Source organism: Eschscholzia californica, unplaced genomic scaffold (assembly GCF_041429995.1).
Source record: "Eschscholzia californica isolate CP2 unplaced genomic scaffold, dmEscCali1.0.p SCAF_3, whole genome shotgun sequence".
In the NCBI taxonomy this organism is placed as follows: Eukaryota; Viridiplantae; Streptophyta; class Magnoliopsida; order Ranunculales; family Papaveraceae; genus Eschscholzia; species Eschscholzia californica.
The window spans coordinates 61626372-61638314 of record NW_028238420.1 but is presented as its reverse complement, the minus strand read 5'-3'; the positions used below and the strand labels follow the sequence as shown (position 1 = coordinate 61638314).

The window sequence follows — 11943 nt, the reverse complement described above, 5'->3', positions numbered from 1 at the left end:
TATTTCATTCCTTTGGTGGTGTGTTGGTTATTTAGTGTGAAAGATCTTATACGAATTGCGTGAGTACACGCTTACAATCTACATGAGCCACTTCATTTTTAACACGGTCTTGGACTATTTTCTTCACTATTTATGAATGTATATTCGTGTAATCTAACTCACTAATTTAATGTAATTAGAGAAAAAATATAAAAGAAGAAACGGAAATGGTATCTCTTGGGGAGCAAGTTTAGATATTTATGCCGTTAAATATAACGGTTCTTTGAAAGTTACAACTTGCCACGTCATGAGATAAGATGTGAACAATTGCCAGGAACCTCCCTATTTTAACTTGTGTCTTGGGAGTGAAGTAAACGACGTTAATCTTCGCTGTTAAAAATAGATCGTTTCCGTTAGTCAAAGTCTTCAAGAAAGTCAAAATCATTTATCTTATAAATACAGACAAATGTCAAACGATTCAGTCTTCTTTCTTCATCCTAATCTCACTCGCCATTTTTGTTTTCTCCAAGGAATTTGAGAAAAAATCGGTTCAGTTAGAAATATTCAGACAAGAACATTCTAAATATGAAATGGGGAAAAGGGGAATTCTCGATTCAATTCTTTCTCTTCAGTTAATCGCCCATTCTGTATTTCTTCTTTGATTTTTAGCTCTGTTTAGTTCTTTCCATTCTGACTGTGACAAATTTCTGTTCTTGGGTGTGATTTTGTTTCAGATTTGTGATTGAAGTTTGATTACATAACCAGTTCTGGGGTTTGTGTATTTTGCTGAAATTTCTTGTTTTGAAGATTTGGTAAAGGATCTTGGGCTTGAAATTTTTTGAGGGCATTATCCTGATTTGTGTAATTAGGGTGTGTTCTTGAGTTTCAGGGCAAAAGTTTATTCATTTCTAGGGTTAAAGATCCAACATTGCGGCTTTCTTAGATTCCCATTTCTTTTTCTTCACAGAGGGTTCTTGTGTAGTTATTTCCTTATTCTGGGGAAATGAAAATCTAAATGGGTTTCTAGGGTTTAATCTTTATTGAAATTCAGAAAGAGGATTTCATTTTTCTGTGAGAAAAGATGTCTTCTGCTGGTGCCACTCTTAGAATCCGTGAAGAACCCATTGTCTACCCTGGTCATTTTCATGGTTTCCCTGGTTCTTGTTCAAATGATTCAATTCTGATTTACCTGACTGTGGGTGGTTCTGTGATTCCATTGCCAGTTTCAGAAACTGATTCAATAGCTTCTGTGAAACTAAGGATCCAGACATGTAAAGGGTTTGTTGTGAGGAAGCAGAAGCTAGTCTACGAAGGGCGAGAACTCGCTCGGAACAATTCGCTAGTCAGAGACTATGGAGTCACAGATGGTAATGTTCTTCATTTAGTTCTTCGTCTTTCTGATCTTCAGTTTATTACTGTTAGAACTGTTTGTGGAAAAGAATTTGAGTTTAGGGTAGAGAAAAATAGAAATGTAGGTTATGTTAAGCAACAAATAGCAAAACAAGGTCATAGTTTCGTCGATATCAAAGATCAAGAACTAGTTTGTGATGGTGAAAAGCTTGATGATCAACTTCTTATTGATGATATCTCTAAGAACAATGATGCCGTTATTCACTTACTAGTTCGTAAAACTGCGAAAGTTAGGGCTAAACCTGTTGAAAAGAACTTTGAATTGTCAATTGTTGCATCAAATGAACAAGGAGAAGAAGATAAAGTAGTAGAAAAGGGTAGGAATAGGAAGAATGAAAATGAGGAGCTTAGAGTTGTAGGTAAAAAAGCTCCTGATAGAGATTTCTTTGTGGAACCGGTTATAGTTAATCCGAAGATCGAGTTATCTTCTGTGATTAAGGATATGATTCGTTCTACTTCTGCGGGGTTGGAGAGAGGAAAACAGCCAATTAGATCTTCTGAGGGTTCTGGAGGCGCTTATTTGATGCAGGATCCCTCAGGTCACAAGTACATTTCTGTATTTAAACCGATCGATGAGGAACCCATGGCTGTGAATAACCCTCAAGGTCTGCCATTGTCATTGAATGGTGAAGGGCTAAAGAAAGGGACAGTAGTGGGAGAAGGTGCACTTAGAGAAGTCGCAGCTTACATTTTGGATCACCCAAAGAGTGGACATCGATCATTTCTCGGTGATGAACTAGGTTTTGCTGGTGTCCCTCCGACGACAATGGTTAGGTGCTTACACATAGGTTTTAACCATCAAAAACCTTTCGATAATACGTATAAGAATGCTAAGATTGGATCGTTGCAAATGTTTATGAACAATAATGGAAGTTGTGAAGATATGGGTCCTGGTGCATTTCCTACCGAAGAGGTGCATAAGATATCTGTGCTTGATATAAGGTTGGCAAACGCTGATCGACATGCAGGAAATATTCTCATAACTAAAGGGGAGGAAGGTCAAACCGTGCTAATTCCAATTGACCATGGGTATTGCTTGCCTGAGAATGTAAGTTTTACTTCTTTGCTGTCAATAAAATTGAGCATTTTTTTATCGATTGGCCGAGATTTCTTATGAAGATTACATTGGGATTTAGGGTTATAGGTTCGGTACAGACTCTAGAGAGTGTAGATGATATTTCATGGACACAAATTTTCATCATGACAGGCTTCCATGTTTTTTCGTATCTCTCCTTCATGTATGTCTATCAGAATTTATCAGATAGCCCGTGTTGGACTATCATCCTAATCTTTCTTTACAGTCTTTTTACGTTCCTTAGATTCTGAAATAACTTTTACTTTCGATCTACTTGTATATTTGCAGTTTGAGGATTGCACATTTGACTGGCTATACTGGCCACAATCCAAGCAGCCTTACTCTCCTGACACTATTGATTACATAAAATCACTAGATGCTGAAGAAGACATAGCTCTGCTGAAGTTTCATGGCTGGAACGTTCCACTCAAGTGTGCACGAACCCTTCGCATTTCCACCATGCTTCTAAAGAAAGGTGTTGAGAGAGGATTTACTCCGTTCACCATTGGAAGTATAATGTGCAGAGAAACCTTGAAGAAAGAATCGGTAATTGAGGAGATCGTTTCTGAAGCACATGATTCCATGCTTCCCGGAACAAGTGAAGCTACATTCCTCGAAACTGTCTCTCAGATCATGGATGGTCGTTTGGATGAGCTCAAAGTATAACGTTTTGCATATAGAAGGTACATACATATATATAGATAATAGCAATAATGTGCGTATGCTATAAGGTACATATAGACGTAGTGGGTTCATCTTCGGATGGACGACTTGATATATGTTGTTCTGTGGATTTGATTTTGGAGATTGAAACCCATTTACCACCCTTGTTCAGTGCTTGTTAGAACTTTCTGTGCAACAAAAACTTGAATTGGTATTACTTGTTGGAACTTTGAATCTTTATCTCTTTCTCTACCTTTTGTTTTTGAATTGATAGAATGTGGAGATATTGTGTGTCAATGTTCTTGTGTTGTATTTTTTTGGCTTGAAATGGGTTTGAAGAGTGAAGACAAGATAGAAACCACCTATTATGAAATTGAAATCTAGTCTGTAAGAATATCTGAAAGGTTTAAGGTTCAAAATATAGCCAGTAGAAACCAAGAAAGTCCCAATTTCACACATCACTCTGACCTAAACCTGATTGTCTCTGTTTCAGGACTCAGACAACGCCTGTTTTTGTCTTACCATTCATTCACACACCCCTGTTTCTGTATCCATCACGTGCTTTCTCTTTCTTCCTTAGGTTATGTTTGGTGCAAAAGAATACATTACAAATAGGATTCTCCCCTCTTTGAGGAATCTCAAATCTAGAAGGGGTCGAGTAAGTTCGCAACTTTTTGTTAAACAATCAATTATATTGAAAGTATCTTGAACGTGGGTCTATATAATTTAGTCTACTTTCTGATTCAAAATGTTAGTTTGACCCATTTACTTGTGTTTGTACATGTCTTATAAAGAGTTTTTATTAGTGTAAAGAGGTATCCAATTTTTTGTCAAGAGTACAGAGAGTTTTACAAATGACACACACGCACGCTTATAGCTAAAGCCCCCAAGTCAAAGAGAGGCGGTGCGTCTCCTTTGTTAAAATTGTTCCGCATGCGACACTTTTTCCCGGTTTAGGGAGAGAGTTAAGAGGTTGGCTGAGCATTAGGAGTTTAGTGAGTTACAAATACTAAATTTTTAAAGCCCGTCATTGTTTGTTGTACGGTAAATCATATTAACCGAACTACGTAAATCTCATCTATTTGTATGGTTGTTTACTTTCATTATTGTTTTTATTTAATTATTTTTTTTCCAAAATAAATTAAATAATTAATGTACAGATAAATTTAATAACTTAGTAAGGTTAAAATGAAACAATAAAATTTCTTTTCTTTAGTAGGATTCACATCATGGAATTGTGATTTACTATAATGAAATTGGAATGAGCCAAACAAACATGCCTAAGTAAGAGACTCTTTTCCATTTCCTCTTTCTTCCTACTCACTTTCCTCTCTCAATACAAGACTCTATCCCCACTCTACTGATTTTTCTCATTCACACTTTACGTGCCCCGTAAAACTTCCACCACCATCTCTCTTTCTCTCTCTAGAAAGTAGACTCAACAACAAACTAACCCCCCAACCTTCATTTTCTCTCACTAAAAATGCACAAACCGCACAGACCTTCATCTGGTCGAACAAACCTAGCTTCATGTATTGTAGCAACGATCTTCTTGATCTTCATCGTCATCGTTCTTCTCATTGTTTTCTTCACTGTTTTCAAACCCAAAGAACCTGAAATCTCTGTTAACTCCGTTCAACTTCCATCTTTCTCTCTCTCTAACAGCACTATCACTTTCACCTTCTCTCAATACGTCTCCGTTAAAAACCCTAATCATGCTGTCTTCACTCACTACGATAGTTCACTTCAACTTCTCTACTCCGGCAGTCAGGTTGGTTTTATGTTCATCCCTGCTGGAAAGATCGATGCGGGTCGAACTCAGTACATGTCAGCTACCTTCTCCGTTCAATCGTTCCCGTTGAGTATGCCGTCGACGACTGCGCCTTCTTTTATTGGTGATGGTAGTAGTGGTGGTGGGATTCGAATTGGACCTACTCTGGAAATTCAATCGAAGACGAAATTAGGGGGAAGAGTTAGGGTTTTGCAATTTTTCACTCATCATGTTGAGACAACTGCTAGATGTAGTGTTGCGATTTCAGTGAGTGATGGATCTGTTTTAGGATATCATTGTTGATAGTTTAAATCATAATTTGAATTCCCCAATTCTGAGTGATTGACGAGTCAATTTGTAAAAAAAAAATGGAAAGAAAAAATTGATCCAATCTCTCTCTCTCTCTCTGTTTTACGATTTCTCTTATGGGTTTTCTGATCTGATCTATATATTCGATTTCCCGATCTGGGTATTTGATTTAAGACCTCAATTTGATGAAAAAATAAGAAAAGATTGGAACTTGTTCCTTGCCTGATCTGAATTTGTCAGATTTCTTGAAGTTTGATCTATATCTGTTAAAAACAGAGTAAAGTTCAAATGTTCTTTTTATTTAATTTAGGGATAGTTAAGATGAAGTAGCAGAGAGAATTTAGAGGTGGAAATCTCCAATCATGGAAGAATTGGAATTCTTAGAGGAAAAGTGAGCGAGAAATGCGGTTCTTTGTTATTGGGTTGTAACCCACTTTAAGTCATTTTTAGCCACTAGTCTAGGGTTTTCATCTTCTTTTTTCTTTCTAATGATTCAATTTTAGGAGACTTGTTTGAAAACTTTCCAAGTTTGAATCTTTGAATGGAAAAAATGTTGTTTATAAAAAGACCAAACATAGCCATGGTACTAGCTACAATTCTATTTGCCGTTTTTATCTTTTGGATTTTCTACCTCACCCCATCTAGGACCGAATGAGGATTGAGATTTTCCTTAATTATTTGGTATTTTATGTCTTTACATTTTGATACGATGCATTCGATAATATTCTGAATTAGTGCATGCGACCGGGCGTGCATGTGACCGGGCGTGCATGTGACCGGGCTGCGAGGTTGAAGTTGCTTGGGCATTCCGAGAGGCGGGTTGGAGATTGAAAATAGATACCTTGCTAGGGCATTCATGAAAACAGCAGCATTGGGAGAGCCCGGTTGGAGAATGAAGAATAGATGCCTTCCTAGGGCATTCGAAAAGATGAAAAAATAGATGCCGCCTTCCTAGAGCATTCCGAAAGATGAAAAAGTAGATGCCGTCCTAGGATATTATTCGAGAAGATGAAAACGGAAGCACTCAGAGAACTCAAATGCCGTTTTTGTTTTTCTGTTGAAATCCCAAATGCCTTGTTAGAGCATTTGGAAAGATAAAAACCGAGGCGGGCCACTTTCTTTTATTCTTTTCACACATTTCATACTTTAACCTTTTTATACTTGGCTCGGCAGGCCTCTAGCCTCTCCCAAATCAATCACACCCCGCCCCATCTTATTCTTATAGGCGCCCCGGAACTAGAATTTAGAGTGGGCTTATCCCTTGACACAACGAATATTCCTAGCGACCCAAATTGGGGAACGTTCTAAAGGCACTACTATATTGCAAAACTCCACCAGAGCTGTAAACGGTAGCTTATCGGATCAAACATAGCCATATAGGCATATCCGTATCCGATAAGCTATTCGAAATTCGATGTCAGATAATTGTCCGGCAGATATTATATATCAATATCCGAATCCGACTCCGACTCCGATAATATTAACGGCAGATATGATATAAGAAATCTTAACCATCCATTTTACATATTACTATTATTATTAAAATTTACATTTTTATATAATACTTATCGGAAGCGGATATTTATCTTATCAGATATTGGTAATTCGTATCCGATATCTGGTAAGCAGATAACGGATAAGAAATATCCAAATCCACATCCAGTATCCGAAATTTCGATGGTCGAATATCTGGATATCTTATGACAGGCTTACCAACCACAAAAAATTGCTTATAGGACCAAACGGGATACGATTACCATAAACGACACCTTCTCTAGGATAGAACATTTTCCTTATGATACCACATAATATTGGGAACTTGTAAATTTACGGAAGTTTTTGTTATACACGCATGGTAGTGTAGCTAATTCTAATCCAACTTAACCTTGCAAAAATGGTTATTTTCTTGAACATAATGGTTAATAGGAACACTTAAACTCCAATTTCTTGAGTGGTTTTTCTATTGCCAAACTAGAAGAGTTATACTTAGTAGAGTGGTAAGTAGTTGAGTTAGTTATTGCATTTGGTGGATTTGGAAAGTGTGTCAAATTTTAGATGTGACTAGTATCCACTATGGAAAAGGACTTTATACCTTAATACGACAACACCATGTGATGTTTATAAATGTAGATCCTAGGCCGTGTCTAAGTGTTTTTTATCTAAATCTCATACAAACCATTGGCATATAGACAATAAGAAGAAAATAGTACCCGCCCAACTGATATTTGAAAACATAAAACACAATAGCGCAATGACAAATGTGTCACTAAACGCCAAATATCATGACGAGGGACCAAAATTCACACTACATATCTCCTCTTGAATGACTACACTCGAGACTTAAACAAATTTGATTTGAAAGAACATAGTTTGACAATCATATCATCTGCCACATTGCTACAACATAAAATCAACATTATAGGAAACCATGGGTGTTACAATAAAGGACTAAACATTTACCAAACATCAATATTTCTATTTTCAATGTGAACTAACAATATACCAAGTGATTTAAAAAGAAAAGTTTAATGAGATTGAATTCAAATGATGTTTGAACTCCATCTAATAACGGTAAATGTTTGCTGAAAATAGTTGAACATTTCTATATCCAACTATATGCATATATACATTTACAATTTTTAACTTGACCTCTAATTATCACAGTTTGAGATCGAAATTCATAAACCGAGAGATAACATTATAATTTATTCAGATAATCCTGCAATATATGTGACTCCGGTTGATGGTAACCAAGATGATCCAACAATAAATTGACCAACTGTGAATTTCAAAGCTTCTGTTTGTGATGTGATCTGATGGTATCCAGGCCATTTGACCCGTTGACCAAGACCAGAACCAGGGCCATAATTCAAGTACTCCCCATAATACAGGGAATCAAGTGCAAAATTCCCATTCCATTCTAACCATCCACGTGGGTGGATATGATCACCCATGTATGATAACATATAAACAGTTCTAGAGTATAATTTCCATGGACGGCCAAGATACGTTTCAAAGCTATTCTTACTTGCCTCGAGATCTGATGTTGCCAAGAGCCGACAGTTGTGGATTGAGATTCCTGTATTTTGATTCGGGTCTTTTCGGTTTTGTGCTGTTACTGTGATTTTTTGTTGGGCCATTGGCTTACGAGCATATAGGTTACAATTTTGGAACACAACCGCAGCATTTCCGAAGATAAAATCAACTGTTCCGTAAATTTCACATTCTCGGAAAAATTGACGGTTTGAGTGGACGTATAGCGAGTCTTGGTAACCGATAATGTTGCAACGATAAACAACTGCATGATCTGCCCCCACACGAAGAGCGACTGCTTGGTGTTTGGACGGACCCGCCCAGTTCTCGAAAGTTATGTCTCGTACTATAAATCCACTTCCAGTCGCAGCTGTAGTTATTAGACCAAGTCAACTTTTCCAGTTTAGTTTTTAGTAGGTAGATCTTAATCTATACATAAACAAGATGATGATTTCGTTTAGTTAATCTTAATACTCTGACACGATATGAGAGATAATTCAAGTCAAGTGATTTAATTCGACTCGTAAAGATTACTCATCTAAATTGTTAATTTGAACCGTTTTTCTCCATTTTAATTTGGAACTAGGCAATTCCGGGTCTAAATGATTTAGACAATTCAAAAAAGGACTAAAAAATCAAACACACTTGAGCTACTTTCTCCTTTATTATTTCTTGTACATTTTGTCCTTCTTCACCATGGGATCTCACATGTCAACATCAAGCTTGTTTGAATGAAAATGAGTGAAAACTTTTAACCACTTCAATAGTGTGGACTAGATAAAAGTTTACTATGGGGTGAATAGTTAAGGAGGAGAGATTTGTGTCGGTAGGAAATGCTAAATCCACTATTTATGATTTGATCGAGTTTAAACCTAGTGGGACACGTACCCGTGATAACAAAACCTAATGAGTAATGTTAAAACAAATATAGTATGATACCATGATCATGAATTAAGAACAATTTATTTAAGAAGAGATATTTTACCGAAAGAAGCAGTATGAAATGTAGTTAGTTCTTCTGCAACACTTAATCCACCTGAAATGATTGTTGCACCCTTCCCATCTCCTATAAACATTATATTCTTCTTCTTTAATCCTACCTTCAAATTCTTCTCTTCGTACCTAACCCAAAATTCGAAAATATATATAAAAAACTCAATATAAAGTGTAATATTATAAATAAAATATTTACATTATAAGGTCCTTCATGTTCATCTACTTTTCATTAAAGTTGTAGAATCACGTATATTATTAATAATTTATTAGTTTTATATTGAAGAAAATAACAACATAGATTTTCCTTTCGCACAACCGACATTTAATTAGTTGCATTTACGACATAGTGAATTACTTGTTACCGTATAAATTGGGTTAAGGTATAAGTGTTATTTACCTTCCGGCCTTAACATAAATAATAGTTCGGCTATTGCTGAACTGGGGAGCTGCTTTAATAGCTTCGGCGATCGTTTTATAAGTTCCATTTCCGTCTTTTGATACCACTATATTTGGTTGTATCGCCGATACTGGCATTTCCAACAATTTCCGCTCTCTACTTTTCACCCATGCCGGGAAACCACTATCCTTTCCCGATAAACCGGTTTCTAGCAATTTCCTCCGCCGGTTATGAATCGGAATACCTGAAAAATCCTCACTACCATCTTCTCCCTTAGCTGCCTTAAATAAAGCCAAACAATTACTCACTAATTGGGATAAAGTCTTGACTTGTTCGTCCATATGATCTTTGACTTCTCCGGTGACTCCCTCTAATCCTTCCGTACACGTGTCATGATTCGTCAAAGCTGCACTAAGCCACGTCATCACGTCGTCGACGGTGGTTGTTGTTTGTTTATAATTTGACGACGATATTGATCCGGTGTAATCTAATGATCTTGTGAGCTGATCCATTGAGTCATCTAGTACTTCGAGACAATCCTCGTATGCGGACCGTACACGTGTATTCATAGGTAGATTGGAGATCAGTGATGAACTGTACAATACTTTTTGGACACGTTGGAGAGTCACGTTGAGTGAAGTATGAACGAGACCGATTTCATTGACTGAGTCAGTCTGGTCGTTTAACGATTCGAGACAGAGACTAGGGTACCGAGTTTTGCTGCATGAGTTGGAAATAGTAGTAAATTGGTTTGGTGAAGATGAAGAAAGAGGAATTGAGATGAGAGAGAAAATGGGTATGATTAGAATTATGATTAGGTTAGGTTTTGTTGTTCTAGTAGTACCCATTTCAATAAATGGGTAAGAGAAGGGAAGAAGAAGAAATGTAGAGAGAGATGGTAGTGAGAGAAAGAGGGTTTGTAATGAGAAAAAGGGAAGAGGAGGGAGGGTGTTTAAATGGGGGAGAAGTGATGGAGTCGGGTGTGAAGTCCATGTCTTCAAAGTTTACAGAGACGTCTCTGTTTTAAAATTAGCTGTCTTCTACTTTTGAAGTTACACTGAGCAGAGAGAGAGAGGATAGTCCTTTTCTCAAAGTCAGATTGAAGTCCACCTAGAATTAACTCACAATTAGATTTCACAAGAGTAAATTTGTAAGTTTTCAATTCAAAAGAAATGACTTACATGCTATATTTTTTTTAGTCATTAGATCATTATTTTACTATGTGAGACAATTCTGGAAAGAACGTTTCTATTTATGTAATCAACTGTGATGTTCTGTCCGACCACTATCCTGACCAAATCTCAGTCGAGATATGTGGCAAGTGAAGATTTTGAGCAAGAAACATTTTCTCTATCTAAATCCTGGTTGGGGTTTGAGAGAGATAGTGGTCAGGCAGAGAGACATTTCTTACTGTAAGTGAACGAACAAATTTTTATGTCGATCTTAGATTTATTTTAGTTCGACTGTTTTGATTCAGATTAAGACAATGAAAATTTGATGTAGGTGTTGATTTTTGGGTGGAAATAGAAGATGAAAAAGGAAAGGAAAAAAAAGGCCAGCGCTTTGGGGAAAGCTAAATAGTTTTCGGGGTGTGAAGACTTGGTCAAAAATTGGTCAATTTTATTTGACAATTTTATTTAGGGGGAAAGCAAAATACTTCTCCACCTCAGCTCTCTATCTCTCCACCTCACTCACTCTCTCTCCACCTCACCTCTTTGTCTTCTCCGATTTGGTCGCCGGCCGGAAAATTTTCCGGCCGGCGACCAAATCGGAGAAGACAAAGAGGTGAGGTGGAGAGAGAGTGAGTGAGGTGGAGATAGATTGAGGTGAGGTGGAATGTTTTTTTGTTATTTCCCCTTAAAATTTATTTCCCCGGAAAATCTCTAAAATTCTACATATTCCCTTTAAAATTTCACACCCCGGAAACTATTTAGCTTTCCCCAAAGCGCTGGCAAAAAAAAAAAGACATTAGGAAGGATGCCCGCAAAATTAAACTCAGCCTGGTCCATGGAATTTTTCAACTTTTGAACTGGTCCATAGTTTACCCAATAAAAGTAACTTTTTTTTTTGATTGTTGGTCCATAGAAATTATTTGTTCAAAGAGCCCAAAAAAGTAACTTGGTCCATAGAAATTATTTGATTGTTGGCTGAGCATTGGACTTAGCTCGTGGTTCGAATTAATTTTCCTTTATGATATATAAAGTGTCAACTTTAAGTCTTCTTTTCTACTCTGTACTTTCGAATAAGCTCACTGAATCTTAAGTTATTCATGATCAAAGGTATATTAAATAGTTAAAATTCTTTGGAGAT

At 36.8% G+C, this 11943-nt stretch overlaps 3 protein-coding genes across 4 annotated transcripts; 2 read left to right on the top strand and 1 right to left on the bottom strand.

Annotated features, from left to right (window-relative positions):
* Positions 1 to 125: 125 nt before the first annotated feature.
* On the top strand, positions 126 to 3363 carry LOC147552876 (phosphatidylinositol 4-kinase gamma 4-like). Of its 2 annotated transcripts, XM_086667354.1 has the most exons (3): positions 474 to 610; positions 714 to 2437; positions 2753 to 3363. In XM_086667354.1, exons 2-3 carry the CDS (start codon positions 1061 to 1063, stop codon positions 3128 to 3130), a joined length of 1755 nt encoding a protein of 584 aa, XP_086523480.1. In that variant the 5' UTR covers positions 474 to 610; positions 714 to 1060; the 3' UTR covers positions 3131 to 3363. The 2 variants fall into 2 exon arrangements, with proteins under 2 accessions (XP_086523479.1, XP_086523480.1); XM_086667353.1 differs by having other exon boundaries at positions 126 to 2437.
* Positions 3364 to 4458: 1095 nt separating this feature from the next.
* LOC147552875 (uncharacterized) lies at positions 4459 to 5289 on the top strand. The gene has a single exon (XM_086667355.1). It carries the CDS (start codon positions 4611 to 4613, stop codon positions 5199 to 5201), a length of 591 nt encoding a protein of 196 aa, XP_086523481.1. The 5' UTR covers positions 4459 to 4610; the 3' UTR covers positions 5202 to 5289.
* A 2312-nt stretch (positions 5290 to 7601) lies between these two features.
* Positions 7602 to 11035, bottom strand: LOC147552874 (putative pectinesterase/pectinesterase inhibitor 61). Its single transcript, XM_086670539.1, has 3 exons — positions 9634 to 11035; positions 9226 to 9362; positions 7602 to 8610 (listed from the first exon to the last, which is right to left on the bottom strand). The coding sequence occupies exons 1-3, from the start codon at positions 10479 to 10481 to the stop codon at positions 7913 to 7915; spliced, it is 1683 nt and encodes a 560-aa protein (XP_086526665.1). The 5' UTR covers positions 10482 to 11035; the 3' UTR covers positions 7602 to 7912.
* Between the last annotated feature and the right edge of the window lie 908 nt (positions 11036 to 11943).

Coding starts and splice junctions, on each gene's coding strand:
- LOC147552876 (XM_086667353.1), top strand. CDS start 1,061: ATGTCTTCTGCTGGTGCCACTCTTAGAATCCGTGAAGAACCCATTGTC. Junction 2,438..2,752: donor GGTATTGCTTGCCTGAGAAT/GTAAGTTTTACT, acceptor GTATATTTGCAG/TTTGAGGATTGCACATTTGA.
- LOC147552875 (XM_086667355.1), top strand. CDS start 4,611: ATGCACAAACCGCACAGACCTTCATCTGGTCGAACAAACCTAGCTTCA.
- LOC147552874 (XM_086670539.1), bottom strand. CDS start 10,481: ATGGGTACTACTAGAACAACAAAACCTAACCTAATCATAATTCTAATC. Junction 9,363..9,633: donor ATTTATGTTAAGGCCGGAAG/GTAAATAACACT, acceptor ATTTTGGGTTAG/GTACGAAGAGAAGAATTTGA. Junction 8,611..9,225: donor ATTTCATACTGCTTCTTTCG/GTAAAATATCTC, acceptor TAATAACTACAG/CTGCGACTGGAAGTGGATTT.